Below are 25,999 nucleotides of genomic sequence, written 5' to 3' on the forward strand. Positions count from 1 at the left end.
AATGTGAACTATGCAATCAAAATACGTGCAACGTAGTATATTAACAATTTGTTCAAATTAGAAAAAGTTACAATTAGACAAAGATAGCATCAATAAATCTGTGATCAAAGAACTAACAATGGACGGAACACGGAAATTCGAATTCAAAACGTTAATGAAAGAAATGATGACAGCATTCATGTCTGTTGCAAAAACGAATGAAATATTTTGAAAAGTAAAATATAGCAACTCAAAACTGTTCATTTCGCTATTTTGGACATGTCCAAAATAAAGCGGGAAAATGGATATTCAGTAATAAAAATCGCATTTCTTCAAATAATTTTAAATTCTTTTAAATTTTGGTAAACTACAACTATATTATACATTCGGGTAGAAAAGTTTTACATCATTTAGGAGCTTTAAAAAGTATTTCTGCAAAAAGGGTCGCCTGTTAGTTAGTAAGACGACGGGGCTTAGCGAGCTATCTATATTATTACAGGATGAGATGGCAGCTGTTTCAACCGGGCTTGAACCCGAGATCTCTAGTTGGGACGATTTACTCATCCAAGCAAGTTAAAAAAAAATGGCACACTTCGCTTTTTGTTCAATATGTATGTAATTGTTCAACACAAATATAATTTAAAATATACGCTAAAATGCAATAAATCATGGAACATGCATTAACGATTCGAATTTTGAAATAAAAAGAAAATAAAGTAATATCTACCCTATACGACCTAAAACATGTTTATGATACTTTTATTTTAGAAATTATGTCCAATAAAAATATGGTCACTAAAATGGATTACCTATACCTATAGACTATAGTTAAGCTCAAACATGAACCGAATTGATCACAAGTAATACAAATCGAGTCGATATATTTCATTACATTGCTAATGCTCTACTGTAGTGTGGGAAGTATGTCGGCGTAAAAACTTGGAAACATCTAATTGGCTTAAATAAAGCCACGCCACGATTTCAAAAACTTGTTTATGGGAAATAAGCGCAGCTTTCTCACTTTGAGTAAATTTCAGAAAAAATTATTTTATGTAAAAATGGTAGTTTTATATTATAGTCAGTTCATTTTGCGCCATTAAAATACTACACGCCGACTAGTATTTAAGTGAATCCTTGGGTCGCGAGATTTTACAAAATTTAATTTTTTCAAATTTTGATCTTTGAAAAAAAATTGGGAACCACTGCTCTAACAAGCACGTAGCCAAAAATTTTCGAATGGGGAGGGGGGATATTTCCATTTGCCAAGTTAGATTGAAACAGCTAGCGGGTCTGGCCAGAAAACGTGTGTTTTCGCGAGTCTTGTGGGTTTAAAAATTGCCATGTATGATGCAGGAAGATGCTTTTATTTTTTTCACATTTCAAAAGGGGGTGTTCCGACTTCCCAAACCACCCACTGGCTCTAATGATCTGATCTATTATTTGAAGAGATATGATTAGAATGACGGATGAACTTTGTACATCATGAAACTTAGGTGGAACGCGCCGTGGAGGGAGAGAGACTGATAGGAATATTGTTTCATTGCGTTAGAGTGGAGTTGAGGATGAAACGTGATCTGCTATTGAAAAGTTGTCGAAAGTTGATGACATCATTGGTTGTACGGTTCTTGTATTACCAGTTGGTTTTTCTTTCCTCCCGGCCATTTCATTTTCGGCTGGATTTTTCGAACAAAAACAATATTAGGTCGACAAAACAATATTAGATCGCTTTGAAAATGTCAGCAGGTTAATATATTAATACAATGCTAATCCAAATTAGTTAATTGTATTTCCTTTGCAATGGAAATAACAGAATACTTCACAACTTCTCATTGTTAAAAAAGATAAGCGCAATTAAATGGAATTAAGTTCTCTATGCTTATTCAACGTATGTGGCTCAGGTTGTCCAGGACTCCAAAAAAGATTATAATATAATAATGGAATTTCGAGAATATATTCATTGATGAACACGGTGAAAACATTTGTTGTTTGGATGTTTGAAAGCAAAATAAACAGCACAGGCAAATTTGAATGGGAAATAGTCTGAATACCAGAATAATTTTCTGCCCTCCCGATTTATTCACAAGTTTAAGTTATTGATATCAGAATATATTATATCGATACTTTGTATTACGGGTTATTAGATATAAAAACGTTGTATTACCTTGTGACCGAACCAATCAAAAACAAATTTATTGAAAAAATGAATTCGTATTCTTACTTTTAACGCCCTGTTTCCACAGATGTTCAGCCTCGGCTTTAACCAACATTTCTTTGACAAGAAAATGTTCTCGTTTTATTAAATCTCTCAATTTCTTCGGTCTGTCTGGTATTATGTAATCCAAGAATCGTTTCAATAAGAATACGACATGCTAAAAGAGGTCATATAGAAAAGGTTATTGGACAGAATGAACCTATATAATATATTCGATTTCAAAATTTTAGTACTTAAACTTGGAAGTAGTCGCTGGAAAGCTAGTATTTTTATTAGTTGTTATCAAACTTTATTTGACTCCTACAGGGACCGATATGTCACCCTCAATTTCACTGGTTTTTATATTTCACCGGCACATCATCATATAACATGTACAATTCTGCTACAATTGATTGACATCGCGGTGGTCATAGTAGTCATTTGACCTCCGATTGCTTAGTATAGACTTAGAGCAGGGGTGCACCACCTTTTTTCTTTAGACGGCCGCATTACGTTTTTGTAAAAATTCTACGGCCGCCAGTGGGATCGAGATCTTTATGAGCTATATCTATTAGTTATAGAATTGGTATTTAATAATATATGTTATTGACTTGCGTCTAAAACGTTTATGAAGTGGTGAAATTTATGAGAAATAAAAGTAAGGAAGAGTCGACACCTGCCTTCGCTGGGAATTACTGTGATGCCAAAGAGGTCGTTGACAGCGCAACGAATTTTTGATTCTGTTTATTACGTTATAATTGCTGATACTATTCGTCAGCGTTTATAACTTTGCAGGTATTGGATGAATATCTTCCCGCAGATTCTACATATCTGACGAGTATCACTCATCCTTTCGCAGCAGCGTACATATGTATTAATTATTTTATTTCTTGCAAAACTGTGCGTTCAATTATATAAACGCGAAAGTTCCTAATCGATCGTCGAACACAGATAATTAAAAAAATTGTCCTTTTGACAATATTTTTGCTGAGCTAATTTTATTCAAGTCGCTGATTGATTAATAATCGCTGAATCTTGATTATTAACTCCATTGTAACTTAAAGTCCTCTAGATTAAATTTTGGAGCAAATATGGCTTTCACCATATTCAATATCATTGATAATTATTCGGTATTCTCAAATCCATAAACACTGTTATGTCAAGTGTAGCTAGTTGATTTGCACTCACCACATATAGCTAGAAAAGTTCATTACCGCAATATGAAAGTGTGCTTACCTCCATAACGATAACGAAAGCTAATCTAGCGGCGACAACATGCCAATACTGCATTGTTAACGCATATTTTGGATCAGACGACGGTGGTGTTCGATAATCCCGGTACCTGAAAAGTATACGGATTTCATAAAACGGGGAATGACCAGCTCTGTAAAAGAAGCTAATGATGCGGAAACGCTAGTAATTTTATAAGTAAGGTAATATTTCCGGTGCGGCATTGCCTAGCTATATTATCACACCCTGTGTGAGGTAGTCACCGCGGGGTATGAACTCGAGATGTTTAAACTTTGATGTCAAAATAATTAGGACTAACGCTCTGATAACCATTAGCAATAACGCTTAAAATCCAATAAATATTTTGACATAAGCATTACTCTGTATTTGAATTACAGACAATATTACGCATGATGGAAACATCGGCAAACATTCAAAAAGATATATAATGATTTGATCATGGATAAGTTATAATGCCTAACAAAAATAAGGTATATCGTCAGATCAATTATGTACATGTATGTATGAGTGGATACAAGAATGGGTTTGACAACATGACAGATGATTCATGTAACTTGCCGTTGAATTTTAAAAATATTTTTCAAAATCTTCAATTGTCTACGAAAAAATAAATGGCCCTATAATATTTATCGAGAATCGACAACCTAATTCGTTGCTGCACGTACCGATCATTATTCAATCCGGGGATAAATAAGGTAAAAAACGGGATTGGTAGCTAAGCGGCATTGTAATTAACTAATTGTCCCACCTGCAAATTGTAACATTGCCAGTACCAAATGGATCAGGATTTTTCGGCATACTTCGTTCACTGAAATCAGACGTGTTGAATAAAGATAGACTGTCATTTGTGTATCCCTGAACGCAATTGAATTATGTTGCAATCAGAGAGTACAAATATTGGTTAAAAAAAATTCGGAAACTTTATTTCAATATTTCCGGGTTAAAACAGTATTTTCTCAATATAAATAAAAGATATCACTAAAAAATCGAAGAATGAATGGTTCCAGTGAACATCTCTTCCGTCATGATGTCTAGCAGAGGGGAAATTACAGGACAAAAGTAACGCCAAAGACAAAAAGGCTGGATAAAATATTCACCCAAGCACCCAAAAATTGCATTGGGATCGTAAACATCTGATTGCTCGCATTGGTTGCGCATGTCACTGGGGAAGACCTTCCATACGCCTTCCTTAGTCGAGTTCAGAGAAACTAGCGAATCCAACCCAGAAAATTACAATAAAATGTCTGCACTTGTACACTGAAAAGTTTTTTCAGACCATTTTAAGACATATACATTTTTAACACAAAACCATTTTCGCTTTTTCCGACGGAGAGCCAACATTGTACGATGATAATGATCTTAGTTAATTAAAATGGTGTTAAAGAAGTAATTGGTTATGCATACCTGAAGGGTTCTTTCCGTGTATGATCCGTATGGTTCTATTGAATATTCGTAATAGTAAACCATCTTGGGGATTGCTTCTGATGTTATAGCTATGGTGAATGACTACAAAATAAAATCAACAAATTGACCTTCGCTACCAAGTCCAAGCATACAGCATTGTAACAGCTTTAAAGATCAGGGGAAATAATACTAAGATAAAAATTCAATATACTAAATATAATACCTGAACATGCTTCGACAAGATTTCCTACAATAAGTACATACATTGCAAATAAAAAATTTTTTTTTAAATCACTGTTATCTATTTGCCCAATTAGGCCGTGGTTTTATTAGTAATGGTAAAGACGCATATTAGTATAGCTAAACTGTAGGTAATTGATTTATGATGAAAAATTATAAAACAAGAAAGTTATGCGACTATATAAAAAATTTATACAGAGTTAAACTTGATAAAAATGAACTTGTGGAGTGGATACAATTAAAACTGATTGAAATTTCAGAACAAAAGCTATCTCCAGTAGAGCTAAGATCTGAAGCCCGAGCCCGGCCCGCTCGAAACCCGGGACGGGCCTGGAATGTCAATCATTACGTTCGGGTCGGGCGGGCCAGGCTTCTCTATCGCAGATTTTTTTTTTTAAATAGACGAGAGACCGTGGTCTGCAAAAAAAAACAGAAGTTGCCTCATCAACACGACACATACTGTACTAAACTCTAGCAATGAAAATTCAAAGAATAAATAAAATATGAAATTTCCATTTTGCTTCGGGCTCGGGCCTGCAAATCCAGTTAATTAGTCGGGCCCGGGTGGGGTCGGTCTGAAATTTTTGGGCCCGATCTTACCTTTAATCTCCAGCTATGAAGATAAAGACGGACAGTACCAAGCGCTCTCATAGTCCACGTTTGGTAAAATGATAGTAATAACAACGAAGATAGTGCAGTAAAACAAATGATTCCCAAATATGTACCTGCTACAAATTATGATAACTCACGTTAGTTACGACTGAGATAGTCGCAATAAATTCAAGTAAGTGGTACCAAGCTCCAATATCAGCGCATTTCTGAGCGAGAGGTCGTCTGAAATAATAAACAAGTTTTTAGGTATTAATATTAAAAATATATTCGGAGTAAAATGAACGATTCAATGCAGTCAAAAGTTCCGTTCATTTTTACGTAATTAGATGTTGATTGTACGTGGTTCTAATTTGACTTCTTCATATTAAATCAGTGATTTCATAACACCCATGATTAATTATTCGCCAGAGCAGTCGCCACACAAGATTTACAATAATTCGTTAACGATAACCAGAATAACACCAATAATGGGCTAGGATTCTGCAATCTACCTGGTTTATGTTTATCTATAAAATTCCAACCAGAAATCAATGCTTATTTGAATGAAATGTTATTTATGGTATTTTCCTCGAGAAAGAGACTTTAGTGGATGGATATTCTATTGTTACGTCACTGTTGCCATTAGTTAATGCTACAGAATTAAACAAGAAAGTCTATTCTGAGGGAAACATCAATTGGTCATTGGGAGTTACTGAATTCGAAAGATCCGGAATCTTTTCACACGCATTGTTTAATTAATTGAATAACAAATACTGAAGAAATAGTGTCATCAATGTTCTTATACTTGAAATAGCAAAACGTGCATACCTGAGTTCACATATAAATTTGTTGGCATCAAGTCGTATTTCGATGATATTGTTGAGTAAAGCAAGAAGAGGAGCCAAGGGAAATGCGGCAACGAATAATGTGACAAATCCAAATTGTATAACTAAAAATAATTTATGTTTTATTATTCAGTAGATCCTAAACGCGGACACAAAGCTCTTAGAATAAATGAATTAATTTTTGTTTATTCAATTTGTAATAAAAAATGTTCAAACCAGGGCTATTGAGTTAAAGTTTGGCATGTTTTCGCTGAAGAAGTCGCATTTTAAAACTGTCGAAATACCTACATTAATTATTGGAGTTGGGTTTCGGAATTTAGACTTTCGATGTTGATGAAGAAAATCAACATTTTTTACAGTAACTTAAAAAATATTAAGTTCATTTAGGGTTCTTTACAGTCCAATAAAAGAGGGTTGCATACGCCAAAGTTTCTTGTTATCAAAATTTGATTTTCTCGTGATTTTCGGCTTCGAATTAACCCAAAAAAAGACCGGATACAGATAAACTCTTTCACTATAACAATGGTCTATAGGTTTTTTTATATACGTAACATGCATGACCCATTCGTATTTTTAATTTCTTCAACCCAAAAGCAACAATCGTTATTCACGAAATTTGTATAGAGAATGCGCAATGAATGTTTCAAATATCCGATTTCTCGGTCACCATTGTTAGAGGGGCGAAGTTACGAACCTTTAATTTTACGATTATTAAAATTTTTGATTTACCAACTGCACCACAGACCCGGCTACCTTCCTTTTTTTTAAATCTAATATTTTCACTATTAAATAAAAATAAGTTGCACAACCGGTCGACCGCGCGGTAGCAGCTTACTCATTTCCAAGTATTCATAAAACAATCCCATCTCAGTTGCTTGTTGTAAATCATAATCCTGCTCCCATCTTGTATATTCGTTATCAGGCATTTCTTTCGAACGCTTAGTTGATTTATATTGCCTGTAAGATATAATGACACTCTACTAGAGAAAAAGACTATTATGTCAAGACAAACAAGATTCGCAAAATAATCACTAGGACAGTGGTTCACAAGGTTGGTTGAGCGAGGGCCAAAATTAGAAGCGTGAGGATATTCGCGGGCCGAAAAAGGGGAGTTCCCCGCAAGGGGCCGATACCGGTACGTATATTTGAGATAACAGTATAATTGAATTGCTACGAATATACACGTGCTTGGCGGCATTTAGACCGCAAAAAGGTAAAAACATAAAGTGGTAAACTATTTCAATCAAGTTCGGCGGGCAATATTAAATCGTTACGCAGGCCATAACTGGACCGCGGCCTGCAAACCACTGCACTAAGGTATAACCATAATACATAATATATCTTGAAAACACTACACATTTAGATATTCAAATTGTGCGCTTGCCAAAAGATGTCGCGCTTGGCGCTACACTAATCCACTAATCTAAAAAATATGGCAATTTTTAATTGACCTGTATTTATTCAGGGTCCATGGAAGTACTATCTCCAACGTATTATTCCACAATTGTTTTCCGAGCATGATAATGATCAGCTGGATTGATAGTTCGTACATACAACCACCAGGATCACACTAGAAACGTTAAATTGATTAGAGATGCAGAAAAATATCTGACATTCGAAAACAAATTTTCAATACCTGTTCCCATCTCCAGTCTCCGAGATAAGTATAATTGCTGGGATTGCCAGCTATCGATGTCTTGAAAAACGCGACATAAAATAGGTAGGAATAATAATTCACAAATTGGAAACAAAACATTTTGAAGGTGAAACTGTCATCGAATTCCATCTGAGTTCTTGGTAATTCTGGAAGATGGAAGAAGATAAAGGTCATTATTGCATACTCATTTTGCTTGCTTCAATTTTTGCAACAAAGACAATCATCAGTCACCGGTGAGATATCTTGGGTTTGATTGCCGTTTGTAGGGACTCAGAGGTTTCTATACAGACTAGGAGGCTGTGCTTTTTCAAAAAAAAAAACTCGAATTAATATTTACATGTAGCCTACTTATCTAATGTCGCAAACCAGCATTGGTTCACGGTCAATTAATAAACATGATATACCAGTTTTCTTCAAGTCGATTGTTACGTGTATATAATCAAATACCTATTAAATTTGCCACTTTTATTAAACTTGCTGTTTATTCAAAGATCATTTTGTATTACCAGTATTAATACATATTTTTGTTATATATTTATGGTTAATACAACTTAGTCATTAAAGAAAGTTATATTATCGCACAGGGGTTCCGCTCTGCCAAAAAGATTGAAAGCCACTGCACTAGGTTATCGCGCCTCGAAATAGGCTACACCTATCAAAATAATAAATGTCTGTACTCGTACAACGGAACAATATGGTTAAAACAACACTCTTTTTGGTTAAATTTTTACAAAACTAAATCTGCAACAACTCTCGTTTGAAGATCATTTATTTTAGAAACTAAATACATTTTAAATAGAAGACGAACAAAACTATTTACCCATATGTGTGAGCTTTAATGCGACGACTTCGTAAACCTGAAAAATTGTGCGAACTGATTATAAAGCTGAAGCTGGTCAGTTCCAGACTACTTTTATTAGTATGAAATAAAGAACTGTTCACCCAGCACTGCGAACGCCCACCAATATGTAAAAAGCTGCGACAGAGGAAAAAAAAGAATTATGGTTTGGCATTGTCTAATCAATTTATTACATCCTGGGTGAGATGATGAACATGGGTTGCACCATACATATTCAACCTGTTTGGCCAACATAATTAGGTCTAAGGTGCTAACCATGGGCAGAAGCTTAGAATGCCAGTTTGTTGAATGTAAAATTTTGGTCGACATCCTGTTAAAATTGGTGATATCGATAGGGAAAATAATCGTGTCAGTATTCGCTATCCGGAGAACATTGTACACTTAATTTAAACTCTGTGTCATAAGAATATATACCTGAAATTGAGCAATGAATACTGCTCTAGTCCGACGAAATCTAGTTAATGAAAAGCTTTCACGAAACTAAATCCTTCAACTGATGTAAAATGGGTATGTATACATTTGCTTAACATGGTATATTCAATTTACCTTGTTTAGTACCATAATGACAATGAGAGATAGTAATGAAGCAGTTATCGTAGTCAACATCTGTGGAGTCGCAAACTGGCCAATCAATTCAACATCTTGTACTTGGGTGAAATCGATAGATACAGCGAAAATTGCCTTGATAGCGAGACGATAAACAATGATGGCAAAAACAGCCGCCACGATTACGAGAAGCTGGAATGAAAAATTATGTTCTATGTACTGTTATGTTATTTTTACATAAAAAATACCTTGATGGGTTATCCCACCAAGGGTTAAAGAATAACTATCGTGAAATGCATTTATCATACTAGACTAAAAATGATTTCATTGCAAAAAGATAATGAGTGATTTTGTACAAATAATTTCATAATTTATTAACTTCCATAGAGAAGGTCTAGCCACGAACCCCCATGTGAATAATCGGAATCAACAAGTAGTTTCAGAATAAACTAATATTGGATTATGACGACGAGACACGCCCGTATAAATTGTCATGATAATTCTTACTCGACCACGTATACCAGTTTGTGGCAAAAAGGTTGAAAATGAACCCTTTTTCGGGCATTTCGCATGGAAGTTGTTTGGCCGTTCTCCGGAATGATAAAATCGCAAAAAATCTACCCATGAAAATTTCACTAATAAACTGTCTTCTATAAAAAGTCTTTTAATGGAGGTTGGTGTTGATATTGTCTGGACGGAATATTCCATGGGAAGCTTTCCATTACTGGAACTTTCCGAAGGAGGAATCTCTTTGGTGAAATTTTCATGGGTGGGATTTAAAACCCGTCGTTCGGCCATAGTTGGAAACTTGTTTGTAATCTATTAAGTAACTGCTGAAATACAGTACAAAACTCACCCAGAAAATCACAGTGACCAATGAAAATGCCACTCGCGAATATTTTGTTCGCGCGTCGAGGTAAGGTTCTTTTTGTTGGGTGACTGGATTCAACCGTTCCTTTTTAACAACAGCCTCAAACTCCGGCCGAATTAGATCTTGTTCTTCGTCGTAATCGACTAAATCCCATTCATACGAAAGACGAAATTGTTCACGCTTCCAAAATTCAAGAAACATGGTTGCTGAATAAGGAATAAAAGATACTTCACCTCAAGTTCAACGAAGGCAAATTCAGATACCAAATTCGTAAATTGAACAGATTTTTGTTACGGAATTCGATGGGACATTTACTTAAGAAGCATATCATATCAATGGAAATAATATGAAAGAATCTGGCTAATATCACGGCGGAGTGCAGGCAATATTATGTCGTCATCATTTCTGAATCCCTTCTGTTTCTCATTTCTCAAAACTTGAATGGATTTGATTCAATTTATTTTTCGACTTCAATGGCTACTTCGAACCAGGCAAAAAATCCTAACTTCAGTCAATACATATTTATCGCCATTAGTACGCAAACTCACCCCATAGAGACATGAAAACAGCAAAAAATATCGTAGAATTGTTGTCAAAGAGATGTGTGAACTGAAACAAAGTAAATTTAGAGTTACATTCTCTCATATGAATATAGAAGCCATTTGAAGACGGTTCCATACTCAGCAACTGTCAACACAGCCTATTTCAACTTTACCATTGTAAATATACGACAAATTTAAAAAACAGATAAAGGTTTAATATGAATTGTCTGAAAGCTTTTGAAAATAACGGTAAACATCAACCTAAAGTGTGTTTAGGGATTTGACTTACCCGAGCTGCGAGACACGAAGTTGTCAACTTCCAGTACGAACAATCAACGTCACATACAGGACACATTGTTTCATTCCCAACATATGTTGGATAGGTGTCATCACATATTTCACGACTATGTATAAAAAGGTAACAATCCTGAGGATCATATTGTAACTACTATGCGCCATGTCTTTGTGAATCGTAATTACAAAAAGCTAGGAAAGCGGTATTAACTATATTTTATTCTTTAGCATATTTGTACATTATCACATGCTATCGTATATGAAACGATACTAAATTAAACCAATAGTATATTTTGTAATATATCATCTACATTCTACATCAGTACTACTTTTGGAATATGTACGTGATATAAACTTGATAAATTACAGTTATACTAATGTAATCGTGCTTTTTTCCGCAACAAAATCAATCACAGTTCTCCGATTAGGTTCGGCAACTAATACATTTCGGTAAGATATCCCAACTGAGTGATAGAGAAGAGAGTGAATGGTGTTCGATATTGTATTTTTCCACATTATTAAATCTATCAAAGCATGAGAATATATAAAGATTAATTCAATTTGAGAAAAGAGGAAAGTCGTGCGATTAGTTAAATCAACAAAAAGAATCATACAAATTTTTTAGAAGAATATTTTAATAATGTCGATGATGACACTAAATTAAAATTTGAGACAGTGATTAACACCCTATGTTACAATACCAAAATCACCCAGTTTGGTTCTGCATCTCGCCTCACTACTTACGAATTCGGATCACCGGACAAGGTTGCAGCGCTGTAGCAAAATACTATGATTCCCAGAATAGATGGATAAACAAGCATGTGAGTATAAAAGCCAAGCCAAGTGAAGTATATACCGATGCTGTCTCCAAAATATTTTCTACGTAACGTTTGTTAGAGTTGATAACAAAAGTATGCATGCAGAAAAAGAATATATAAAAAGTTTAGTTAGTTAGTTACATATGAAACTTAGATCGAATAAGCCTTGCTAAGCGAAATTTTCTAGCGAAGTAAAAATTTAGCCCCGATATCATGACTGTTCACATAACGTTGTACTTTACCACAAGTCAACCACAATTAATATTGATTGAGGATTTTGAGTGCGTCTAACGATGCGTTGCATCAAAATCTATAACTTACGTGCATATTGCTGCCATATAATAAGATGGTTAAGGCCTCAGGTTCATTATGTCAAAAGAAAAAAACGGCATTGGTAGTACGTTATATACTAACAAAAATCCACTTTCCTACGGTTCGATTTACATTAAGAGAGCGATTACAAATACTATTAGCTTGTACAATGCCGTGTGAATGAATCAGATATGGCCCAGAATAACATATTTTTTTTTTCATTCTAAAACTTACAGACATATGTACGCATTAAAATTTTCAAAAGCATATCATATTTCATAAAAGCGCATCTTGATAACAGTAAATTCGCATAAGAACTGAGAATTGCAGACAATTTCAAATCAAACTCGGGAAATTCGGGAGAACTCAATGTCGGGAAATTCGACGCTATTATTTACCGCGAACAATGTTCAATAATCTCATTTTCGTAAGCCAACGATAAATTTTATAAATACTTCCCAGAAATCAAACCGCGGAATGACAAATGTCCCGGAACACTTTGGGAAAGTTGGGAAGAAAAATTGAGGATTCGAAAAATGTTAATAAGAATGCTGATATTCATAATTGCTATATCATCCAAAATTGCATTCCACTAAATCAAAAAAAAAATGATTATTTATCCCATAACAACTAAGTTAGACTATATAATGGCCGAAAATGAGTAAGGTGTGATAGAAAAATATGGTCATCTGCCCTGGAACTTACATGGTGTAAATACGAAAACGTCAGTCGCTTATCCTCATTACGTTAGTAGGAATCAAAATAAATAAATTGCCAAATCAGGCCATGCTCTACCCAAGCTTTAGCCGGAGGAGTTAACCAGCGTAGTTTTCTACTGCGCAACCACGTGCTTTTGGGGTTAGTCTGGTTCATGCTGTTTTGAATATACCTAGGATTATCGCTTTGGACAAGGGTCACGCCTCCATAAATAACAACAATCGTTCCAACAAGAGCAGCTATAGCCAGCATCTGAGTATAGAAGCCGAGGAAAGCAAAATACATAGCTATCTTTTCCCCTAGATACGTTCTGAACCAGGATAACGCAAAATTAATTTTGGAAATGGAAGAATCGGAATTCTAATTAAAATTTATATAAGAAAAAATTAACTAAAATCATGTTCATTTTGATTAAATTGTTAAAATGTATAAATAATGACATAGATCACAAAAATCGAACAACCCAGTTATGACTATGATGTAAAGAGAAATTTATTAAAAAAACAGACAGCACGTAGATTGTCAATTAACGCTTTTTATAAAATCTAGAGACTTTTTTGAATTGTTACATGTTTCTGTATTGTCTAGTCTAGGGGTAGATAAAAAAAATGACAAGATATTTTTATTTCATTTTTGGATTCACCTGACTGCATCCAGTGGTTGAAATTTGTACCACCGACCCCATCTTGCCCATTCCCAATACAGCATTCGTCGCATATTACTGTTTACAGGTAACTTAGAATCTTTGGCCGTATGCTTGCCCTGAACAAACAAAACGTAGTTATTCTCGAATGTATAGAAATGAAAAAACTATCATGTGAATACACAATTAGTTTCAATGGTGGTGTAATGTAAATACAGGTTACCGTCTTTTTTACAGCAACGTATTGTGTTGGAAATAGAAGTTTTTGACAATAGACTCTCATACAAGGCAATTTCTACTCTTTTCTAAAACATAGAATTTACTTTTGGGGAGTTGACTAGGTTGGTTTATTCTGAAATCACTATGACTAAAATTTTGTTTGTGATGCCAACTCCGTTTTCATTACTATTACACAAATATTATAAAAAAAAATATTAGAGCGCCAGGGGGAATTAGGGCATAGGTACCGTACCCTCTTGTTGCGGTCAATAATGAAAAAATGTAATATTGCCATATTGCAAAACAAATAACAATCATTACGGGTCCATTCGTCATAAAAAAAAGTATACAATTGAGACTCATTAGGTATAGAACAGATAAAAAAGCTTATGCATGACTCATAGGAATATCAGAAAACCAGTTCACAGGTGATTATTCCACAAAGTCCAGCACAATTTTGATTAACGTGTCATGTTTGTCTAAAACCAATTTTTTTGCCCAACCGAAAACTTATAATGTGCACTGGACATAGGTACGTCGGACTCATCGTTCAGACAAATTTCGACTTTTGAAGTCGGCAAACAGCAAAAATTAAGTTGGTTCAATAATGATTCCAAGCCATCAATTTTAAAAAACAGTCATAAGCTGACAAATGCGTTTAACGCAAGCTGAGTTCAAAAATAATTTTGAGAATTCGATTAACCGGGTCGACAAGTTTTGTACAATTTTTTCGCTTTTCATATACAGCGACAAGAAGCCCGGCAGCCCAATTGAAATTGTTTATATCGTTTATATAGAATTTCGTGTGGTGTGTTGGGCAGACAGATTGCAAATTAGATTCCCATATGTCGTATCGTTTTACAATCAAGTTTAAGTTCGCCGTAGGGGCTTCAGCTTGACGGAATAATTTTCGTGTAACCACATGTAGAATGATCATGATATATTATATACAATCGCTCAAAATTTGTTGGTATTTCTAAGTAACAATATTGAAATTCTTTTTTTTAACTGTGACTGTATAACGTACCTCATGCAACGGAAATGCAGAATCGTATACACTTTGATTAATGAGCCTTTGTATTCCAAGTTGTAATTTCCCTGGAGCAAATCTAGTTTCACTTAAAATCCGGTAAGTCTAAAAAACAAGAATGAACTCGTGTTTTAGGTCATACGTGTACTGAACAAGTTAACCCTTTCGTTGTAGTAGTAAACTACTCGTTACATTAGAATTTACGTGTTGCTTAAATTTCATCATTGTTATGTTACATATATGTAGTAGCTTCTTATCAGACAGTAACCGCCCGTACAGAGCCTTGTTCGGAGTAAAGACATATAATTACGGGCCTAATATGGGCAAATAGCAGACTACGCAGGTTGGGAGAAAGATATGTCCAATTTATTGTCCCAAATACTGTTGTCCCTATTAATTGTCCCTATACTGTAAGTAAGAGGTTTGAATATCAAAATTCTGAAAAAAACACGACAACCTCATTTAATCTGTGGCCAATTCTCAGTGAATTATTTTTGTGGGGTCCATGTCAACGTAAAATTAAACAAAAAATATGTGATTAAAATAAGTCGACGTAACTTACAATTCTGGATCTTTCCGAATTAGAAAAGAATGTCTTCCTATCTTTTATATCAAAAAACGACTGTTTTTCTTTGGAAAACTCAGCAGTGTAATAATTTCCTTCATCCTGAAAATTATTACCACAGTATGAATAACCTATTCTGACTAGGGTTAAACCCTAGGTAAGCCAAAATTAAATCGTTTCAGGTTCAACAGATAACACGGGTTTTACGGAAGTACAATACTATTTCATTTGATTTAACCAGACTTTTTTATTTAAACTATAGAAATAGGCTGGCAACTCATATTTCCGTAAGAAAACATCCATAAAAATCTACTTATAAAAAATTAGATGCTTTAATCTGGTTGCATATTGAAGATATTAAAAACATATTTTGACTTCACTGACATAAATGAATATATAAATAAGATGTACAAAATCATGAAAGGACCCAAAATGGAAGACAATGTATATAATTGAATGAAAGGTAAACTGCAAATATTCATTCCAAATAGTAATGGTTTTTGATATAAGCTATAACATCCCAAATCTAAACCACTTGCACAAGTTAAAGGAACATTAATTCAGCAGCAGAAAAAAAGATATAAGATACCTCAATAAAGCCACTGTCCAATCTACATGGATCGAAACAGCATTTACATTTGGACCAGACCGAATGGCAACAAATATCGGCATTCTCATGTTCTTCCTCGAGCTTTTCTCGCGATTCACAAGATTCGTCTTCCTTCAAAGGCATTTTGATTCGCATTATTTCAGCATATTTCAACAAAACGGACCATGGAGCATGAATTTTGACAAAACAGGTTTTTTGATCTTGAGATTCCTAGAAAAGAAACGTAGCAAACAATAATCAAAGTATAAACGTAGAGATGGGGTAAAAACTTTTCATCTGTAGTCAACTTTGGTTTATACCTCTTTGGGCTCCCACTCCAATTGAAGACCGGTTTCCATAAGGCCATTTTCAAATTTATCTCGTTTGGTTTTCTTCTCGCTGTCTTGTTCATCGTCGTCATAGGCGAGCACGAAGTCTATTCGTCGTTCATTATCTTTGAAGTACAATGTGGCTCTCGGTTTCTGAATATAAATTTTTTGATGAGTACTGACATTTTACTATCACGTTGTATCTAAGAAAGTTATTAGAAAGCAAATCAAGGATGTGGGCACAACAACTCGCACATATGTACGTCAGAACAAACTCGGTATTTACGTCGTTTCAGTCCACGGTGTCACTGGAATCCAAATTACGCTCAGTGCAATGATACTTTTCGAGTTCTCGAGTTTGCGGAAATTTCTGAAATCATGCCGAATTCGGCTTTATATTTATAGCCTAAGAAATGATTGTGATGCATTTGAACCAAGCTTGGATTCGAATTTTTATATTATTTTGTTGATTCGATTTTTTCTGGCTCATATGTAAGCTTTTAGATTTAGACGATGCCGCGTGACGCTGGCGTGGACAAACCTACCTAAAATACCGATAGCAAGATTGCTTTAGCAAGCGAGCACAGGCATATTTCTTAACGCTGTGCCAGGAAAAAAACAGGTAATTTTATCATAGGTTCAGAAAATAGGGCTTATTATGACAAAATTATGTTCTGACTGATATTAGTACACCCTGCATCTGTAAAGCATTGCTATTATCACAGCGCAAACTGGTTCGAATGTCACTGCACAAACACGTAAACTCTACTAATTAGAGATAATCGTACTTTCCGATTTTAAGTACACACGTATAAGTTCGAATTTTATGCAGTACTATGCATCGCTCGATTTAGTTTGGTACTATTCACGCTCCTGCAACAAATGAAATGACAAAGTAATACTGCTAATAGCTATACCGGTACTCTTCCTGTCAATTAAAAAGTTCAGATCGTATAAAAGTTAAAATAATATTAAAGTTTCAAAATACCAAAACATACCCCGTCATCATTAGGATAGAATAAGAAATCCCAACAACGGCAGCAAATAAACTTCGAACAGCAATCGCGTTCACACATAGCCAAATCTAACAAGCATTCGCCAACAATGAATTCTGAAGCATTCGCTATATCACTAAGCCAGTGCCATTATGACGTAAATACTTCTCCCTTTCGTTGCCAAACTTTACAGTAACCTCGAGGGACTGCCTATCATAAACAGCACCATGCCCAAGAGGAAATAGGAGTAATTTTAACACGAATACGGTGGGTATACCTATTCATAAAACAGCATTCTGCAAGGCCAGTTAGTACACTTTAAAAGTTCTTATATCTAGAATCTAGATATACGATATTCAAAAGTGAAAGTGTACAGATGACTCCAGTTTTCTATACCTCGTGCACTTCGGTTCATGACAAAGAATTAAGTAGGTTCATAAAGTCATACGCGGGCGGCCTCAATATGATATTTCGTTACTATTACGTAATTTTCGTATATTGGGCCAAACCTAGGTTTATCAAAGCAATTTTTCGAGCAAAAGCTAAACACAGAAACCAACTTGACTAAGTGTAGCGCACCGACCGGACTGGAGCGATGTTATCTGATACTGCGTTTTATATGTCATGAATTTTCCCCAAAACATCAACTTCCTTGTGCATTTTCGAAACAATTGCTAAAAATCAGACAGGTATCCCCGACGCAATCCTTGAATTTAGAAGTCGAACAGACACACTTTTCTCCCGGATATATTTTCAAGATTATTTGTGAACGGTGACCGTACATTTGAACCCACGTACATTTGAACCCATGCGTATATCCGCGGGTTCAATTTATATGCGGGTGCTAAAACCCATGAGTTAGGGTTGGTATGGGTTCAAATATCCGTAAAACAAAAAAAAAATCCATAGGTGCAATAGAATGTAGATACAATTGTCGTGGGTTCAAATGTACACGGGTTCAAATGTAATGGAACCTTTGTGAACACCTTTTGGTTTTAGGTTCGTTTATATTTATTGAGAATGTGATGACGTTGTTTTCATTTTGTTTTTGTAGGAATGTAGCTTCAGATACCTCAGTGCATTAAAATCACGCAATGTTAAAATATAGGTAGAACCTTGCTGGTAACCTAACAGAGGTCGTAAATACAACCATTGTAAACACAAGCAGCATGAATTATCAAAATGTTTAAAATATATCTTTCATTGGTTAGATACGCTGTCGTGGAGGCGTACGTATTCAAGATGAACTTCAATTAATACCTGATATTCCGTAGACACTTCTTGATTTCTAACTTTGTATGTCCCTGGCCTCAATTGGCCGGCAACATCACTTATTGAGGAACCAAGTCTGTACAGCTCATTTTCTTCTCCTGATATTTGCTTCGAAGTGGAACTTGAAAAACCAGTTCCATCGCTACTCTTAGATTTTACAAGATGGTCGTTGGATCCGTTATCCATATGTATAGTATATATATATCATTTAAGAAATCTAACGCAAATGTTACAGTATCAATAACGGGCAAATATAACGGACAAGCTAACACCATTGAGATAAGTAGCCAACGCATTTTGTCATATGCATACAAACGAACTGAAACAAATAAATACCGTATAATCGTATATATAGCTCTGTCGAGGTATATAACCCCAATTTTAAATAAAGTTGTAAAACTAGCATATCTGATAGTGCTATGGTCAAGCTATATGCCAGTGAAATTTCAAACTATTCATTTTAGCAGAAATAACTATATCTGCTATGCTAACTTTCCTGCACTTCTGTGACTAATGCTATGATAACATGCCTCACCAAAAGAAAGTTTTGAGTCAACATGCCAGCTCAATTTATGTTAACTCGACGTACACCCACTTAAAAAAGATTGAAAACTGACAAATCAACCTAAAAATCTGTAAATACATCTATATTCTTGCGCAGCAAGATTGGCCTGAAATAAGTAGCCCTCAACCAAAATTAGAAAACGACACGAAACAGACTATGGGCTCAAGATAATGATCATAATTTATATCGCCTGCTACACAAAACAATAATTAACTATTTGGTTATACACCAGTTTGCTACTGGCAATTAAAAACAAACATTATTTATCGTAGGCCATACAAAAACACGACATATCAGGCGTTTTCCTTATTACATACTTGCACAAGTAATAACGAGTTTATCTTTGTCGACCTATATGCGACGAATAATAGGAATAGAGCAAGAGCAAACAAGGCACCAACACTCAATCTGCCCTCGAATACTTCCGGTTACACTTTGCACCCTCTTTCTCATTCGAACATAGGTAGAAAAGGGCATTTAAGGAAATTATCTGTGATGCGAATGTTTATCTATGGACAAAGCTAAACAATATTGTTTGCGTTTAATTTGTACAAGACATTTCTGAAAATTTTATTCTACTCAATATTGCGAGGTGATCTGAGATTATTCATTAATTTGCTACCAAATTACCTAACGACTATCTCGTTACTTTTTTTTATATCAAGCAGCTACATCAATACCGCAAACATAATGTATACACACACAGTTCTATGACTTCTATGGTTTTCGGCGATATACTGCCGCGCATTATTCATCTTTTGTGCTACGCCGGTCTACCAGTATAACTCCGCGTCTTTAATATAAAAATTACAATATAGCAATAACCTTCCTGTAATAAAATATGAGAGGCAATACAAAGCAGTAACAACTTTTCCAGAGTGATTTTAGATAAACGAACGTAATCGCGTCGATTTTTTTATGGTAACAACTTTTCCAGAGTGATTTTAGATATACGAACGTAATCGCGTCGATTTTTTTTATATAAATAAGCGTCTTTAATATAAAAATTACAATATAGCAATAATCTTCCTGTAATAAAAAATGAGAGGCAATACAAAGCAGTAACAACTTTTCCAGAGTGATTTTAGATAAACGAACGTAATCGCGTCGATTTTTTTTTTATATAAATGAGCATATATACTGCCAATGTAGCTCTGAAATCATGGCTACAAACAATTTCAAGCTCCCAAGCCAATGCTATCAAGGCGCGAATCGAATGCGCGACCATTCCCATGGGAGATATGAGTCGCGCTCTTACGCTTCATTGATTAATTCATTTTACGACTTGCCGGAAACCTATTTGCCAACTATATAAATTGCTAAGGATTTTAAGCCTGTTCATAAAATACGGTGATTTGTATACGACCATTCCGGTGAATACACGGTGATTTGTATCAAACCACTCCTTACTGTCGGCGAGTCTTAAGATAAAAGAATGTATTCGGCGAAATCCTAACTCAGTAAATCTGACTTAAATCAGCAAATGAAAATGTCTGGATGCTTTTAATTGAAATAGAATGAATATTTTGATGAATCAAAACCTTCAAAATCCATCCATTGGTCGGAATAGTAACACGATACGTTGGATTCGTATCTTGTTTTTTATTTTTACTTTACGATTACACTTGCGTTCGTGCTTAAGCTAAGAATATATTACAGGGGATAGTGATCTACATTCTACACAACCGCAATTGTTACATGAGTACACTGAGGAATTTTGATATGTCACGCGAAAGAGAGGTACAAAAGAAATAAAAGTTTTCAGTATCATCTTGAAAATCCGGCGTGGCTATTTGTTTGTGAATAATCTTTCAAACCAATGAAGTAACGTAGTTGAGGAATAGCCTACAATCTAAATTATTAGCACCTAGAGTTGAATCGCAATAGCTAACAATCCCGACTATAGTCTAAAAGCAGTTACATGAAACGTCCAGTTTGTTCTGCCTGCAGTCCCTATAGGGATAGCATTGCATCGCCGTACATTAGCAGTTCAATTCATATAAGAAATGTTAGCAGTCGAAATTCTTTCAATGTTTTGAAAAAGTAACATACTTGATAATACTTTTTCTTTTTAGTATCTTCATTCAAAGGTTGGTTTTCATTGATTCCGTTATTCAAATTTTGTGTATCCGAATCAGATTTTTCTGCATGTTTTGTGTACGAAGCATTGTCCACACCTTTCTGCATTACAAATAGATTCAAGTCAAGGTCTACCCAAAGCAAGGTCATTTGTAAATATTGGCGAAATCCGACATACCTTAATTAAGATAGTTACGTAAAGCCAAACTTCAGGTGGAATACCCCAATACAAGTCGTTTGTTAAAGTATGGCTTATTGAATAATGCTTACATCACAAGTCGGTGTAGACGTCCTACTAATGTGATTACATTTACTTCTGCGCACTATTGCAAGATGGGAATATATCATGCTACCGACAATTATACTAACAATATTGGAAGAGCCTATCACAAATAATTTAGCAAACAAACATTAATCCTCATCATAAGTTGTTCTCTCCTATAAATGCTTAAAACAGGGGAAACATATTTTAAATATGTTAGTTTACTTTATTGTCTTGATTTATTGGTGGCAACAAAACAGGATTAGTTGGTCGAGTAGTTTTTTGTATATCTGGAAATGCAGCAGATGTAGCGACCACGGATGAAGTTCCGACAGATGTTTTGATATCGATAGGAGGCAGAGTCCGAGGTGTCGGTTGCAGGTAGACAGCCTTAGGAAGCTCTTCCTCCCTTTCGTGTGTTTTGTCAGATTCCATCTTTCCTGAATCTTCCGTTTTGGAAGTAGAATCTAAAATTAAGGTATAATTATGATAATCGGGTTTATATCGATCAAATGCGGCAAATTGGTTGAATTAACATCTTAGTATAACAACATAAAACTTCGACTTCATTTCAATGTGGGCGTCTTTGTAACCCATACATGATCGAACACTATCTGGATCGCTAATAAAAACCATTATCAAACAATATTGTAGATTAGGTTCTCCGTAAACGTTTATTTAAAAATTGCCGAAGGCGAATCGATTGGAACTATAGTTGATATCATTGGTCGAAACGTACATTTGAATCGGCATTAATACTAAAATGCTACTTGTACAATGTACAGTTTTAATATATTGTCATATAGTTAAAGTGTCATAATACCTAAAGAATACTAAACTAGTAAAATAAAAATATAAATGACACATTGGAAGATTTAATTATACCTTCTGAACGACAGTACCCAACCCCCTAGCTAGAAGGATAAAGCGAATTTCCTTAGAAATTCGTGTTATTTCCTTATGTAAAATCATATATTTGCCAAATAAGTAAAGGTAGTAAGCTATTTTTCATTTGAATTATCCCTCTGAATAAATTTTACAAATTAATCGCTATCAACTTCATCATGCATTTACATGTCACCTTGATCACTTCGCTGAATAAAAACGAACTAAATTCTGAATTTAAAAAACGAGCAAACTTCAGGCCTTCCTCAAACTTATAAGTCAAACTACAGAATATCAGTCTTATTGTACTTCGCGTCATGCGTGACTACTTTCACCAAAAAGAACATATAATTATTATCCAAGTCCGTCTGATCGTAAGCTATATTTCAATGTAGATAAGAAGATAATTTGCCAGATATTATAGCTAGATGCACTATACTTACTCATTTTGATATATTAAATTATATTACAATGAACGTGTTTTTATTGTAATTTGATCTCGAAAAAGCGAGTGTCTGCAGTAATTTTCACAGAACCTCGAAGATCTATATATAGTGAACAAAATAAACTTAAACTCTATTCACCACCCGTTTTACCAGGTTATTACATTATCCAACTCTTTTGAGCATTGTCATTTTACGCCAAAACAAACAGCTCACATAGTGCATACTTGAATTGGTACTCCTGTAGTGTGTGTACCCGGTTAGGGTTAGGCCATAATTTTATTCCCGAGTTTCCTTATTTTAGTTCTATTACGAGTTCGGGGACTGTCTTTGATTGTCAAGTGAATATATCCCCTGTCCATAGACTTCAGTTCCTTTACACAACTTGGTGTAAAGTAGGCGAACAAAATTAGTTACCTCCATATTGGTACACACACTTCTTGAATTTATCTTTGGAGATTTGGAACCCTGCGACCAGATAATGGCCGACAAGGTGAGATCTACACGAGTCGAAAACTACTCATATACATTTGTTCTCAAAGTTTATAATTTAATGGTAAGATATTTGGATGCTTTTAGAAAAATATTTTTGAATTGACCATATGGTGATCGTCACTATCACCCCTGTGTATTTAAAAACAGGATCCACTTGTCGATAAAATACCGTCGACCTTTAGATTCATTTTTATTTTATTTCCACCATTTAGGTTTTAAATTTCACCACGCGAATATATCATAAATACATGGGTGTCTCAAAAAATGCCGTGTCCTTTTCCCACACTTGTTTTAAAGAAATTTCTGAAAACATGTAGGTGAGCAAGTCTACCATGCGTTAACATATAAGAGTTCCTAGCGCCACCGTAAGGCTGGCCAGTTTTGGTAAAAAGCCATCCTTGGTGACATTGTGAAACTATGTACCTGGGTGCATTTGTATATTATACGCATCAACTTTTGAAGATTTGACAATACTTTTAATAGTCCGTTTTTTCCTTTTGCGCTTTGTTCCTGCATAAGTTACTTCAGTATGCGAAATATGTCCAGATAAATTTCCGTTGTTGTCATCCATATTAGTTTTAAGAATTATTACAAAAACCTACAAGATCAACTTTAACGTTGGCACTGTAGCTATACTCACATCACAATTTACGGCACTCCTGTAGTATGCGGACACCGGAACGTAGTATGTGTACCATGTTGGAGTTAGACCATAATTTTATTCCAATTTTCCGTATTTTAGTTCTGTTACGAGTTCGGGGACTAGCCAAGTGGCTCCCGTATAGTATCTGTACCTGAAATTATAGCCTAACTTGGTATACATACTACGTACCGGTGTCCGCCATATTTGTTCACATACTACGGGAGTATCCAATTTACTATATCAAAACAGCATTCACACTGCTATGCTATGAGAATATCAGAGCGTATATATATGATGAAGAAAATATCGTTATTGTAGTGGCCGTGTTTGTTTTGCATCGTGATCTCGAACATATATATGTGTGTCAACGCGTCTTAACGACTAATTTATACGATCGAGTGTTTACTTATCACCAACGTCTTTGTAAAAAGACAGCGGCGCATGACCAAGTCATTCGGCGAAATGGTTACCGTGGACGATATATTTCAAACACAATCGGGCAATGACATAGTGGGCGTGGATGGTCACTACATGTCACCACTTTAAAATTTACTGATTATGACTATAGTTTTATTGCGTAAATAAAGTCAATACCATTTGCCATTCATGGACTTTTTTGGTAAACTTATTATCCCTCACTCCCTTGCAAAATTGAGGGATCTCAAAATGAAAATATTATAATAGAATAAACAACTGTAGTGGATTTCAAAAATGAAAATAAAAACATTACTAATAAATAATAGCTGTTCAACGCTGCAATTAGAAGTAAAAAGCCAGAATTATTTAAAAACATTTAGCAATGTTCTGCACTTACCTACAACTTTGGAACTTTTGAAGCAATTCATCGTTCATTCAGTCCGACAGGAAAAATAAAAGTATACTTTGTAAAAAATAGTATATATATATATATATATATATATATATAATGTTTGTTCCGGATGTAGAGGGTCATCAAATGGCTACTTGACCACTATAGAGCAACGTTAAAAAGTTGATTAACGGAGATATAGGCCACATTTCTGAAACTACTGCAAATTTGAATGAGTATTTATTGATATATCTCACATTTTTGCTATTATAATATACCATGTGCCTTTATATTTTATAACGCAATGTTTTACATGTAGAAATATCACACAACTTCAGAACAATCAACTGTCATTAAAGATAGTTTACTATTTTACTTACTTTATTATAGTTTGATATTTTAGAACGCAATATATTTCTTTATACATGTATAATATATATATATATATATACTATTATAGTTGTAGACAGATAGGTGAAAGCAATGTTCCCTCTAATTTTTTGTAGTATGTGTGCGCAGAAATTTTGGTGTGTGCACACTTTTTTGGAAATGACTATTATTTGTGCAAAAACCAATGAAGAAATTTTGGCGTTCTAACCGGGTAATAAGTGGGCCAACAACAAACTTTCTCAACCTGCCAACCGAGCACATTGTTACATTACATCGAAATACGTCTGTGCGCAGTAAATCTATGCGTGTGCGCAGTCTCTGAAAGCTGTGTGCGCGCGCACACGCGCACACCTTAGAGGGAACACTGGGTGAAAGCATGCATAAATGCCATTACCACGCGACACCACGCCGCGCTTTTACTGGTTTCAAATATAATGAAATGAGAAACAGTACTAATATACGATATGTATGATGTATCCAACTTATTATGTATCACTCAAGTATTATATATATACTGCGTAGATAATTCAACTAAACCTCCCAAAGCTACATAATGAAGTAGTAGTGGATTTCATTTTGAAATAACCGGCCCAAAAATACAGTGGTCAATATTGGTGATACAGCTAGATAGTATTTTCATCTCAAGATCTATTTTATTGCGTAATAAAGT

The 25,999-nt window shown here is 34.8% G+C and overlaps 1 protein-coding gene across 5 annotated transcripts; it reads right to left on the reverse strand.

Moving 5' to 3' along the window:
- Positions 1 to 266: 266 nt before the first annotated feature.
- Positions 267 to 25,128, reverse strand: LOC144425730 (anoctamin-5-like). 5 transcript variants are annotated; one of them, XM_078115284.1, is made up of 24 exons: positions 24,946 to 25,128; positions 21,891 to 22,132; positions 21,377 to 21,505; positions 16,484 to 16,645; positions 16,164 to 16,394; positions 15,572 to 15,676; positions 15,007 to 15,114; positions 13,761 to 13,879; positions 13,290 to 13,427; positions 11,266 to 11,380; positions 10,983 to 11,043; positions 10,420 to 10,640; positions 9,564 to 9,755; positions 8,979 to 9,015; positions 8,138 to 8,304; positions 7,953 to 8,071; positions 7,337 to 7,458; positions 6,485 to 6,605; positions 5,815 to 5,899; positions 4,826 to 4,927; positions 4,170 to 4,276; positions 3,407 to 3,512; positions 2,198 to 2,348; positions 267 to 1,652 (listed from the first exon to the last, which is right to left on the reverse strand). In XM_078115284.1, the coding sequence occupies exons 1-24, from the start codon at positions 24,974 to 24,976 to the stop codon at positions 1,525 to 1,527; spliced, it is 3,099 nt and encodes a 1,032-aa protein (XP_077971410.1). In that variant the 5' UTR covers positions 24,977 to 25,128; the 3' UTR covers positions 267 to 1,524. The 5 variants fall into 5 exon arrangements, with proteins under 5 accessions (XP_077971410.1, XP_077971409.1, XP_077971408.1 ...); XM_078115283.1 differs by lacking the exons at positions 13,290 to 13,427; positions 24,946 to 25,128 and adding exons at positions 12,015 to 12,149; positions 23,912 to 24,131; XM_078115282.1 differs by lacking the exon at positions 24,946 to 25,128 and adding an exon at positions 23,912 to 24,131.
- Between the last annotated feature and the right edge of the window lie 871 nt (positions 25,129 to 25,999).

The sequence above is a fragment of the Styela clava genome, chromosome 8 (genome assembly GCF_964204865.1).
Source record: "Styela clava chromosome 8, kaStyClav1.hap1.2, whole genome shotgun sequence".
Classification (NCBI taxonomy): domain Eukaryota; kingdom Metazoa; phylum Chordata; class Ascidiacea; order Stolidobranchia; family Styelidae; genus Styela; species Styela clava.